Consider the following 13,719-nt stretch of genomic DNA (forward strand, 5'->3'; position numbering starts at 1 on the left):
ATGTTGGGTTTCAAAGAATGAGCAGATTAACGGATATCAGGTGTAGTGTGGCCTGGGCTGAGAATAAGGATAATTTGCCTGGGTTATAGTACTGTCTGAATCATTACAGTCCACCTATGTGGCATAACGGTGAAGATAAAGGGAACTTACCCAAGGAACATTAGAGCTTCTGCTGTTGGAAGGAAGTCATATTGTAAGGGAACTACCAAAGGCCAAGAGCGAATAGAAATAGAGCCCCGAAGCCTGTATTACTCAAGCTGCGCAGCAGTCACCCCTTAGGGAGCCAGCCAATATCCGGGGCTAGTGCCTGAGTCTCAGCATGTCAAGAACTGTTGCCTTGAGACCTAGGCCACGCAGCATCAACTGATTCACAATGGCCATATCTATGGCAGTTTCTTTGAGACACTCTGCCTCTATACTGCCTTCACTATGGAAAAACCAAGGGGCCTTGAAAGAGGGTAAGATAAAGTTTCAGACTTGGGCTCAGCAAAAGAGGGACTTCAGGCTGGGACCAGTGCCACAATTGTCCTCTGTCAGGTTGGGGATTTTGTTGCTGTTGGTACTGATTTTCTTGCCAAGCTTGTACTGTGACCCTGGATCTGTATATTACTCTTCTTATGAAACAGTCATCCCCAAGAGTCTGACAGCCAAGGGAAGGGAAGACCCAGGGGAAAAGGCATCCTATGTACTATTAATGCAGGGCCAGAAACAGGTGATTCACCTGAAGGTGAAGAGAGACTATTTTGTGAGTAACTTTCCAGTCTTCAGCTACCACAATGGTGTCCTGGGGCAAGAAATGCCTTTCATCTCGCATGACTGTCACTATGAAGGCTACATAGAAGGAGTCCCAGGTTCTTTTGTTTCTCTCAACACCTGTTCGGGCCTCAGGGGCATCCTGATTAGGGAGGGAAAACCCTATGGCATTGAGCCCATGGACACTTCAAAACGGTTTGAACATGTGCTGTACACCATGGCACACCAAGCTCGAGTCTCCTGTAATGTCACTTCCAAAGGCAGCCAAGTGGTGTCCACCAGCCGGCAACAAGGGAGCAGGGAGCCTCGCAGTCTACAGGCACCGTCCTCCTTTTGGTCACACACCAAGTACGTGGAGATGTTTGTCGTGGTCAACCACCAGCGGTTCCAAATGTGGGGCAGTAACGTCAATGAGACAGTCCAGAGAGTAATGGACATCACCGCTCTGGCCAACATCTTCACTAGGGGAATAAACACAGAGGTGGTGTTGGCTGGAATGGAGATCTGGACCGAGGGGGACCTCATAGAAGTCCCAGCGGACTTGCGAGTTACACTCAGGAATTTCAATAGCTGGAGACAGGAGAAGCTGTTCCATCGTGTGGAGCACGATGTTGCCCACATGATCGTTGGACATCATCCTGAAGGGGATGCGGGGCAGGCATTTCTCAATGGTGCCTGTTCGGGAGGCTTTGCAACAGCCGTTGAATCCTTCCATCATGAAGATGTCCTCCTGTTTGCAGCGCTCATGGTCCATGAGCTCGGGCACAACTTGGGTATTCAGCACGACCACTCAGCCTGCATTTGTAAAGATAAACACTTTTGCCTCATGCATGAAAATATCACTAAGGAAAGTGGCTTCAGCAACTGCAGCTCTGACTACTTCTACAAGTTCCTCCGGGAGCATAAAGGGGCCTGCCTATTTAACAAGCCTCGGCCCAAAGGTCGCCTGCGTAGGCAAGCCACGTGTGGAAATGGTGTGTTGGACTACAACGAGGAATGTGACTGTGGACCTGACTGTGGTAATAACCTTTGCTGTGACCAAACATGTCGGTTGAAGGAGCAGGCACAGTGTAATGATGGACTATGCTGTTTTAATTGCCAGTTCAGACATAAAGGATTCATGTGTCGTTCTGCTTTGGGAGAGTGTGACCTCCCAGAGTATTGTGATGGTTCTTCTGGTAAATGCCCCACAGACCTCTATAAGCAAGATGGTACACTGTGTGATATAATTCACTATTGCTTTAGAGGCCGGTGTAAGAACCCTGATATTCAGTGCATGGATATATATGGTTCCCCCGCAGTGTCTGCTCCAGAAGACTGTTATATTTCTATGAACAGCAAAGGTAACCGGTTTGGGAACTGTGGCTTTGGGGCCTCACCTAGGTCAAAATATGTTAAGTGCTTTGATGAGAATATATTTTGTGGGAAACTTGTTTGTACAAATATTAGACGGATACCAGTAATCAAACCCTATCATACACTGATCCAGGTCCCTTATGAAAAAGACTTCTGCTGGAGCATGGATGCCTATAACATCAGTGATATCCCTGACGATGGAGATGTGCACACTGGCACTCTCTGTGCCCCACACAAAGTCTGCATGAATTACTCTTGCACTGATCATGTCGTGCTCAAGTACGACTGTGAACCAAAAGAAATGTGTAATGGGAGAGGAGTTTGCAACAATTTAAAGCACTGCCATTGTGAGGCTGGCTATGCCCCACCTGACTGCAAAGCTCCAGGAAATGGTGGTAGTGTGGACAGTGGTCCCCCCAGCAAATCACCTAATAATGAAAATCTAAGTGCAGGAGGAATTGCCATTCCTACTAAACGTACAAGTGAAATGAAGATTCTTGGCAAGGTAATTTTCATACTCCCCGCATTTCTTTTACTATTATTGTTGATTTTAATATTTTTCATTAGCCTTAGGGCTGGAATTGAGTCAATAGAGACTCCAGGGGGATCCTCAGAGGTGACCTCAGAGACCACAACGACTACTGAGGCAACAGAGTTCCTAACACAGGACTTAGGAAAGAACGTTGCAAATGTTTCAGAGATGGGTCCAGAGAAGGAGCTACAGGAAGCCCAACCACCAGAGGAGCCCTCCCCACCGCAGGAGGAGCTGTCTCCACAGGAGGTGCCCCCACCCCAGGAGGCCCCCCAACCACAGGATGCACCCAAACCACAGGAGACCCCCAAACCAAAGGAAGCCTCACCCCCAGAGGCCTCTGCAACCCTGGACACCCCACCCCCAGACGCCCCTCCACCCCCGGACGCCCCTCTACCCCCCGACACCTCTCCACCCCCGGACATCCCTCCACCCCCCGAGGCCCCACTGCCTGAAGTCCCAGGAGAGCCTGTACCATAGAGGTAGCAGGTGAAGGACAGGAAAAATCAAAGGCAGAAGAATAGTGGAGGAAGAAGCTAAATACATAAAATACGTCACGCACTGAATGGGAATGAGAGGCTCATAGAGGCAAAGGTGAAGTGAGAATTGATGGCTCCAGTGGCTCTAACTGGACTATATAGTTTAGAGAAACATAGTAATCTGGGAGGAGGGAATCTAGCTTTCAATATTTATATTAGCAATTTGGTTATACATTGATACATGAAATCATAAAAATATTGTGTAGCTTTTCCCATTTCCTGAAACCATTTTATTTAAGCTCTTCTCATGAATCATTGCTATAAATATCTTGCGTCACTTGAGTCAATTTCTGAGCTAAAATTATTTTTCAGGGCATACCATCTTCCATCTACATTGTTTGACACAATTATTGTACCTATATTATTACTATCCTGAGATTATTCAACCAAGTCACATAAATGCATTATTTTAGGAACATTATCTTTTGAGTACTCTAATTTGCCATGACAGTTTCTATTCATGAAATAGAGGTAAGTTGAAATAAATAAAAGACAATGTTTGGATGAAGCATCACTTCAGTTCTGATGCAGCTTAGTAATTGGGGATTTTTCTATATTGAGGCTCACTGGAACAGGCTGCAGCTGAATCAGGGATCCAGCTGTATGGGGTAGTCTGGGCAACAGAGGCCAGGGGACATATACACAGTGTTGAATTCATGTTTGACTTTTGTTTATTCTCTTGATTTCTTAATTTCTATATTAAAGGTGATATTTACTCACTGGTAAACCATGGGAAACTCTCAAATTATAGGTAACACATAAAATTGGTAAATCTATGTAGAGAGATCATAAAGCATATATAACAATAAGAATCCCATTCTATCCAAGACACTGTGCTAAACACTTCACATTTGTTGTCTTAATTTTATCCTCCCATCTGTCCTCTGAGACCTCCATCTTCTAAAAGAGGAAACAGACCCCAAAGAGTTCTGCTCTAGAGTTAGCAACAGGTGTCTTGCCCAATGTACAACTGAATCTACATTCCCCACTGCTTCATGAGCCCTTCCTTCAATAAAAAAAAAAAAAAAAAGTGACAAGTGACTTTAAAGACAATCGATATGTCCTTTATGTGCCCACAACATGGCTTCTTCCTCAGTGACTCTGAGGAAACTAAAGCCATACCAGACGGGTGCTTGATCACTATCGTGAACCCACCAGACTGTGTACTTGTTACCAATGAAAGTGCCTTTCCCCCTATTACATCCTGACGTCATGGAGTGTCAGGTTTTATCTTATTCAGCTCTGAGGTCCCAACTCACTGTAGGTGCTCAGTAAATGTTGACCAAGTGAAGGACTTTAAAATAGGAGGGTAACTTCTATGAATGCCACTTGCCAAAACCTTGCTCGGGTGCAGTGTTGCTTCAGGTTGAGTGTTCTGAGTCTCAGGGAAGTTCCTGAGCATCAGTCCCTGATGATACACTTGCTGAGTCCCTCTTCTAATGCCTGACACACATGCGCAGAAGAGAACAGAAAAAAAAATTCCGTTAAGACGTGATTTCTGCCTTCAAGAAGCTTATGTTAATTACTTTTGCTGGAACAAAACTAAACTTCAGGGCAAAATCCAAACTCAGGACTTCGTTATGTAAGATTCCAGGTCATGGGATTCGCTGCTAACCAAATCTCAGCGTGTTTTGTGCCAGAAGATCAGGATGCATGGTGAAAAGACACCATTAGTTGGTAGTCAGCCGAGAGTTGTGACGACAAGGGTGAAACTGAGTAAGTGAAGGTCTCCACTTGTAAACTTACACATGTGATTTGGGACTTTTTGAAAAAGATGTGGAGGATTTCTGCTGAGAAGCACTTCAGTGGAGAGCAGGAGGGGTTACTTTCCTAACTGCACATGTGATGGTGACTATGTTAAGAGTTAAAGAGCATCACATATTTTTACTAGCTTCTCAAGCATAAGGGAATCATGATTTAGATAGGGGGTAATTATGCTTAGCTAATTTAATGGTGTTCTTTAAAGACCAAAAGTCAGATAGATAATTGGGAAACTATCAGTAAAACCTATTTAAAACTCCACAACATGAATACTTGGGTGGCTCAGTCAGTTAAGCATCTGCCCTCGGCTCAGGTCATGATCTTGGGTCCTGGGATCCCAGCCCCTGGTTGAACTCCCTGCTCAGCGAGGAGTCTGCTTCTTTTTTTTTTAATTTTTTAAATTTATTTATGATAGTCAGAGAGAGACAGAGAGAGAGGCAAAGACACAGGCAGAGGGAGAAGCAGGCTCCATGCACCAGGAGCCCGACGAGGGATTCGATCCCGGGTCTCCAGGATCGCGCCCTGGGCCAAAGGCAGGCGCTAAACCGCTGCGCCACCCAGGGATCCCCTCTGCTTCTCTGTCTTCCTCTGCCTCCACCCCTACGCTACCCGCACTTACCCCCCCCATTAGTGAATGTAATATATTTTTTTTTTTTTTAGTAAATGGAATCTTAAAAAAAAAAAAAAACCCAAACCAAAAAACTTCACAATATTTACATCAAACTTTAGAAAAATTTAGCAAATATGCAAGTTGTAAGTTGAATGAACTTTGTTTTTTAGTTGCTGTCCTATGACTGCAAGAAGAGGTTGAAGGCAGGAAACAAAGGTCAGGACAGGCTATTTGAATGAAGTTCCTCTGAAAAAGAGATAGAAAATTGGACGTATTTATAAACTGTCAGATGAATCTATTTTTTAAAGATTTTATTGATTTATTTGAGAGAGAGAGGAAGGAGAGAGAGCACAAGCAGGGGGAGTGGCAGAGGGAGAGGTAAAAGCAGGCTCCTTGATGCGGGGCCCAATCCCAGGACCCTGAGATCATGACTTGAGCCAAAGGCAGATGCTCAACCGACTGAGCCACCCAGCCACCCGTGTCAGGTAAATCTTAAAATGTGTGGAAACCCTAAATCTCAGGGATTGAAGGCTGAAGTTCTTTAGCATATGCTATGGCAGGGAGGAGACCAATTTTAGTGTGGGCACAAGAAGGGAGGTAGGGTACCTTGGGTTCCAGGTTCAGCGTTCTGCATTTTGTGTGACTGCTTCTACAAAGCACACTCTTGCCTGATCCTCCGCCCCCCACCCCATTATGTTTGGGGTATTCTGAGGCGTTCTTGCTTCCATGTTCCAATAACCTGTGTGGGTAGTCACTAATGACCCAGCCAGCTGCACCTAAGAGATTCTGACAGTGACTCCTTGCCGTCCTTTGCCCCCCCTTCCCTGAGTGGCTATTGTCCTCTCTCTGCTCCCTAAGGCTGGTGGAGACCGAGGTCCTTCCCTTAGTTTCCCAAAGCACAGCCAAGTCCAGGCTCTAGATTTTTATCCAGGTTTAGAGGGAACAAAGGGAAACTACAGTGTGGAAAATAATGTATTTGGGTGCGGCCAATATTAAAGTTCTTGGAGTCCAGACGTCTTGCCCCTCCCTCGGAGACTTGGACAGGTCCTCTCTTTCTTTGGACGTCCCCAACGTGACATCTTTCCTTGTCCATGCAGGAGTACTTTGGGAATGTCCTCAAAACTTGGAGCCAAACACCAACCTCCCTTCTGGGGCTCAGTTGAAGGAAAGTAAAAGATTTATGTTAAACACAGGTGACATCATCAACCTCATAGGGGTGCAGTTCTGCACTAAATAAAGTTTTGCACTCATCACCAAAACTTTTTTTCATCTGCAAAATTTCTTGACACCATGTTAAAAATTAAAATGAAAACTTAATGGTATTTACAAACTTCAGAATTTTAGTGTTTCCTTTGGGCAAATATGCTCACTGAAATGTTTTCTCAAAACCAAGAGCAGACTTCCTTCAAGAATGTTTGCAAAGTGCTGACTCTTTAAAATTACTATTCCCCCTGCTTCTGGACATAAGGCTTTAAAACTTCTTGGACCAGGGAAGAATGGGGGGAGAAAAAGGTCCAATACCACTTTCGTTATTTAATATAATTATGGCAGTCTTACATGAGGAGGTCATGTGTAAGGACATGTATGAGGACCAAGAAGGCATTGGATTAGTTTGTGAAGCAGAAAGCCATGGGTGAGTCTTCCCACAGTTAGAAAACAATTTTCCAAATACTTACAAAGGAAACATCGGAGGCGGAATTATGACCAAGTGTTTGCAAACAAATGCCTGTTTTACTGCTGGAAACTACCTAACCGGGCTCTCTAGTGACCTTCCTGAGGTTCTCCAGACACCGACTGTGTCACCACAGCCTGGAGTTCAGGAACGTCCACTGCTCTCTCGTTATCTAGGGTAGTAAACCTGGTGAGGCATTAAAGGGCTCTGACAACTGGGTCCTCCTCTCCACTTCCAGCCATTATCTCCTATGACTTTTGAAAACAAACATGTCCTCGTTTCTCCTATTCGTATGTCTGACAGGGAGGACCTAAGTTCTCGCTATATGCCATGGCCACTTGTCTCTCTGGGCTTTTGATTCTATCAAATGACCTTACTCTTCCCTATGCTCACTTGGTTCAACCTTCCCAGCTCCAGCGAGGCTCTTGAAATTGCTCCAGCATACCTTTCTCTACTTTTTTGAAGGACACATGGGTTCTCTTTGAGAATACTCACGGAAAGAACCTATAGGGCAGTCAGTCTGAAACAGGCCATCAGGGGATTGTTTTCTACAGAACAAGGGAGCATCCATCATCCTTGTCCTTGACTGAAATGACTGGGTGACGGGCACTGAGGAGGGCACTTGATGGGATGAGCACTGGGTGTTATACTCTATGTTGGCAAACCGAACTTCTACATATATATATATATATATATATATATATATATATATATATATATATTCAATATTGTATATATATATTTAAAAAAAAGAAATCTCCAGTTAGTACGTTGAAAGTGAGAAATGTGTGTACCCATGCAACATGTTCTCAGAACCTCAAAGTCTGAAGGTACTCATGCTTTGGTGGAGAAATGGAAAGAAAGCTTCTCAAAACACAGGAGGAATGAGCTGCGAAGCCACAACCTTTCTTCTGTAATGCATTTTCGGTCACCTACTAATCACGAACTAGGTGTGAGTGCAAACAGTTTCCCATGAAAAAGGGAAATAAAAAAAGGCACAGTGTCAGTGCCAGGGGACGGGAGAGAAGGCTCTCCCTCATGCTTATCCACCTAAAGCCCTCCTTTACGGTTCCCCAGGTAAGGTAGGTCATCAGGAAACTATGGAAATGCAAACAAAGATGCCAAATAAAGCAAAGGCTACCAATTAATCCTATGCTTTGGAAAAATGACAATGGATCCCAACTTTGAGGTAACTGATGTGTCATGGTTTAAGGGAAGCCTACAGACAGGAATCTCTTTATAAAACTGTTGCAACAAAATGATGCCAGTACATTAGATCCCCCAGCTATTCAGGGGAACTCTATTGCAGAATTTACATTTTTATGTAACAATGTGTATATATATATATATGAAACACTTGGTTTTATTCACAATTTTTTCCAAAACAGATACAATTTTTAATCATCTTTATTGTCACGTTAGCTGTTTTTATGACCAATGTCAATGTCTAGTAGTGTTTTACAAAACAATTAAAGCGTAAGAGAAAACAATCGGCTACCTTTCCTAAACACTGTGAGAGCTCTTTTCTTCTCCTTGGATGATGCTAAGAGCGTGAATGCTGTGTAAGCTTGGAGTCTTGTGTTCTGATAGCCTAAAAAATCCAGCCAGAAGGATTTTCTGAGAGCAAACAACCTTATTTAAAAGAAGAAAGTCACCTTTCTTCTGATTGAGGGGGCTTTCATATTCCCTGTCTCTAAATCCCAGGCGTTACTTTCTGGCTCATTGGTCTTAGACATCGAACTTCACTTTCTTGGGCCTAGGTTTCTGATTCAGTAAGATGGCCACGCGAAGGACGCCCCTCACATAGTGGGTTGAGAGATTAAGTTAGGTAATGCCTGTGCTCGTATCAGGTGCACTGCTTGGCTTACAGCGGGTGCCCACATAAACACTGAGAAGATCTAAAGTCACCTGTGTCTATGGATGTCAGATTGTATGAATTCTACGTTGTTCAGCAATGGTAAGATCTATCACTACCTAGTCGTAATACTGAATTTCCTTCATACCAATGGCATTCTGGCCTATCATACACATGGGCATTTGCAAACATGTTTCTACTTCCCCTACTAAATTGAAAATCTCTGGGGGGGTGAGGAGGAGTAAGATTTGATTGATGTGGCAATCATTGCCTCGGGTCCAGTTACGGGTAAGACTGGTAAGGGCTTTATTCTCTTCCTTAGAGCCCCTCTCAAGACCATGGTGGCATTGAAAGCAACGCTGCTGTTTGGGTCCTAAGTCAAGATTCTAGTTTCCTCCCTCTTCTGACTGTACCTTTAATCCTGAACGTGCAAATGGCTCAGGAGAGGTCAATTTGCACATTTGAGGCTTACTGCCCAACCTTGATGCCTTTTTACAGAGTCTAATTTGACTATGAAGCTGACACATGTCACCTTGTCTCATTCACTCACTCATTGATGCATTCATTCATTCCACCACTATTGAGTCCTTACCTATGAACTATTGAACTAGTAGTAGGGACATGGTAGAAAATAAGACAAAGCCTCTGATCCCATGAAAGTTAAAAAAAAAAATCACAAACCTGGCAGAAACAAAAAGATAACTGTATGATGTGCCAGGTTGTAATATGTGTGTGATGGAACAGAATGGAGCAAGAAAGGGGAACAAGAGTGATGTTAGGGTGGAGTGCTATTTGAAGGCCATGGTCAGAGAAGGGGAAGAGCAGACCAGGGAGAGGGAAGTCTAAGTGGAAAAGTCCTGAGACGGGAACATGCTTGGCAATGTCTGAAGAACAGCCAAGAGGTCAGCATCATCTGGACAGAGTGGGCATCGTGTGTAGCAGTTGAGGGCTGTGAGTGGAGACAGGTCACATGAAGACTTGGTAAGGATCGTAAAGGAATTATGTTTCTATTTCAGTGGAGATGAGAAACACGGGAGGGCTTTAGCAAAGGAGTGACCAGAGCTGAGAAGTACTGAAGGATCACTCCATCTGCTACATGATCAATGAACAAGCAGGGGTAGGGCGATGGGCCATTGCATAAATAGAGAATCCTTAGAGACCTTGTGATCTGTCAAGTGGGAGATGTTGGAAGCATTCAGGAGGGTGGCTGAAGTGGTAGTGGTGAGAAGAAGCTAGATTCTGGGTACACTGTGAGGTAGAGCTCAAAGGGTTTGCTGACAGAGCAGATGTAGAGTGTGAGAGAAAGGCGGCAAAGAAGGATGACTCCAGTGGCTCTGCCCTGAGCAACTGCAAGGACAGAACTACCATTTACTGAGGTGCAGATGAGTGTGGAAAGAGCAGGCGTTGGACATGGTTAGTTTGAGATGCCTGTTAAACACCCATGTGGGCATGCTGGCTAGGCAGCAAGTTGACTGAGTCTGGAATTCAGGAGAGAAGTCAGCCACAGATGTCTATTTGAGAGTTGCCAGTCTGGAGATGATATCCAAGCCACGGGATCGGTTGACACTGCCTAGGGAGCAGAGTGAGCAGCTAGAGAAAGGAACAGATCTGAGGGCTGGGTGAGGATGTAGCTCCAGGGTGTTTCACGTGTAAGTGTTGATAAGATTGAGGGCTCAGGAAAGAAGTGGGAGAAGGAGTGGCTGGTATGGTATCACCAAGAGAGTGTTGTCCTGAAAACCAAGAAAGGAAAGTGTTTCTAGAAGAGCGTTACACTACAGACTCAGTCCCAACAGCAAATTCTCTTGGCTCTACTTTCAACACATACCCAGGCTGTGACCTCTTATCTCCACTGCCCCCAACCCCCCACTGTCCAGCACACTGCCAGCCAACATCAACTCCCTCTTCTCTTCGCCAACCACAAAAGTCTCTAACTGGTCTCTCTGCTTCTACCCTGGCTCTCCCAACAGCCTATTTTCCACCCAGCAGGCAGAGTGATTATTTTAAAAGGTAAGTCAGAACATACTGATCATCTTTTAAGTGCTGCCAATAGGTCCACGGTGAGGACTGAGTGCTGATCATTTGATTTGACACAGAGACATATCCATTGGTATCCTGGAGGAGAGCAGTTTGGATGGATGGGTGGGAATGAAAGCTTATTCTACTGGCATCAAAAGGTAAAGGATGAGTCAAGCAAACATCTCTGAGGGTGTTCAGTGTCATCAGTATTCAGAGAAATACAGATTGTATAGCTACAAAGAGATGTCACTACACACCCACAAGACTGGCTGGACGAAACAGAAAATTCCAAGTCTTGCTATGGAGCAGTGGAAGCTCTCCTAAACTGCTTCAGGAAAATAAAGTGGCATGCCGCTTTGAAATAGCACTCTTAATTTTCCAGTTAAATTTATTTTCTCAAGTACCCTATAACAGCTCTTTGACTCTTAGGCAAATGCCCTATACACTTCTGCTTATTTGCATCATGTTACTGGACAATAATGGTCAGAGAAGCACTCTTCATAGTATTTGAAAAGAAAAGAACCCTGTGTTCACTGATCCTCAGTAGAATGTTGTGACTGATCCACACAGAGAAAGACAGGTGTAGAACAACATGGAAAGGAATGAACTATGGTGGCACCCAAGAGAGTAAGTGTAAACTTAAATACCATGTGGAACAAAAGAGGCCACATCGCATTCGTATGAATTCATAGGAAGTTAAGAGGTAAAATGGGAAACGTTTCCAAAATGTTAAAATAAGGTCCTCTAGAAACTCCCTCCTCCACATGAGCAGTTACGACACAGGCAAATAGAGTCAGAGTCCACTTTTTCGAAGTATGGAAATTAATCAAAGACAAGGAACCATGTGAAGCTTGTTTGTTCAAACACAAACAGTAAAACAGCTGAATCTTGATAAGAGCAGCAAGCTACGGGAAGTTTTAGTTGCCCTAGTCCCATATCCCTCTCCCTCAGGCCCTCACTATCCTTGAAAAACAGCATCATAGCTACTCAGGTAGCTGTGAAAACAGGCAGCCTAGCACCCAGTGGACTGGGCAGAACAGTTTGAAGCCTCCCCAAAAGGCCCACGGCCATCGAACTGTCGGTAACTTTACGTCTAGCAGTTGCCCAGAAAATCCCCACTCACAGGACGTGCCTTGCTATAAACTCTTAGAAGAAAACATAAGGCAAAAGTGTCACGGCACTGGATTTGGCCAGGATCCTTCTGATGCACGATACCAAATGTGCAGGCAACAGAAAATAGACAAAACAGGCTTCAACAACACTTTAAAAATTTTGTGCATCAAAAAACACTATTAACACAGGAAAAAGGCTACCCACAGAACAGGAGAATATATTTGCAAATCAAGTGTCTGATAAGGGACTAATACACAGAGACACTCCTACAACTCAACAACAACAAAATAACCTGATTAAAAATATGGGCAAAGGACTCAAGGAGACACGGCTGCAAAGAGGATACACAAATGACCCATGAGCAGCACTAAAAAGATGCTCACCGTCACTCATCATTAGGGAAATGCAAATCAAAACTACAGTGAGACACCACCACCCACCCATAAAGATGGCTTCTGTCAAAAAAAACAAAAAACAAAAACCCCAGGAAATAACATGTCCCGTGTCGGAGAGGACATGGAGGAAACTGGAGCCCATGTGTGCTGCTGCTGAAAATGAAAAGTGGTACAGCTGCTGTGGAATACGGTGTCACGATTCCTCACAAGATCAAAAATAGACTTGTCATACGATACAGCAATTCCAATTCTGGGTATACACCCAAAAGAACTGAAAGCAGGGTCTTGAAGAGATATTTGCATGTCCATGTTCACAGCAGCACTATTCACAATAGCTGAAACATGGAAGCAACCTAAGTGTCCATTGATGGATGATGAACAGATAAGCAGAATGAGGCATATACATACAATGAAACATTCCTCACCTTTAGAAAGAAAAGAAATCTGACACGTGCCACAACACAGATGAGCCTTTAGGACATTAAGCGGAACAAAATGAGCCAGTCCCCAAAAGAAGTATCTTGTAGGATTCCACTTAGGGGAGGCACTCATAGTAGTCACAGTCATAGAGATAGAAGGTAGAATGGTGGTTCCTACGGGCTGAAGGCAAGGAGGCAATGGGGATTTACAGCTCAATGACTATAGAGTGTCAGTTATAAGTTATAAGAGGAAAAGGAGTCCTGGGGATTGGTAGTGGTGATGGTAGCACAACATTAAGAATGTATCTAATGCCACTGAACTGTGCACTTAAAAACGGCGACGATGGTAAGTTTTATGCTATGTGTGTTTCAACCCAATAAAAAAAAAAACAGGGAGAACAAAAATGAAATGCTTCTTCATTCTGAGAGAAACACTAGCACTGGGAAAGTGAAAAGACAGCCCACAGGATGGGAGAAAATATTAGCAGATCATGTATCTGATAGGGACTAGTACTCCAAAAATATTAAGAACCCTTATAACTCAACAAGAAAAAGACACCCAATTTTAAAAGGGTACAGGATGTGAATAGCTGTTTCTCCAAAGAAGAAATAAAGAATCAGTAAGACTGTGAAAGGATGTGCAATATCATGAATTATCAGAAAAGTGCACATCAAAACTATAATGAGATACCCCTTTA

The 13,719-nt window shown here is 44.0% G+C and overlaps 1 protein-coding gene across 1 annotated transcript; it reads left to right on the forward strand.

Annotated features, from left to right (window-relative positions):
• On the forward strand, positions 1-3,390 carry LOC144299871 (disintegrin and metalloproteinase domain-containing protein 1-like). The gene has a single exon (XM_077875677.1). It carries the CDS (start codon positions 374-376, stop codon positions 3,119-3,121), a length of 2,748 nt encoding a protein of 915 aa, XP_077731803.1. The 5' UTR covers positions 1-373; the 3' UTR covers positions 3,122-3,390.
• The last annotated feature ends 10,329 nt before the right edge of the window (positions 3,391-13,719 follow it).

The sequence above is a fragment of the Canis aureus genome, chromosome 27 (assembly GCF_053574225.1).
Source record: "Canis aureus isolate CA01 chromosome 27, VMU_Caureus_v.1.0, whole genome shotgun sequence".
In the NCBI taxonomy this organism is placed as follows: domain Eukaryota; kingdom Metazoa; phylum Chordata; class Mammalia; order Carnivora; family Canidae; genus Canis; species Canis aureus.

Bases quoted from the DNA above. Each gene is read 5' to 3' on its own strand.
- LOC144299871 (XM_077875677.1), top strand. From the start codon at position 374: ATGGCCATATCTATGGCAGTTTCTTTGAGACACTCTGCCTCTATACTG.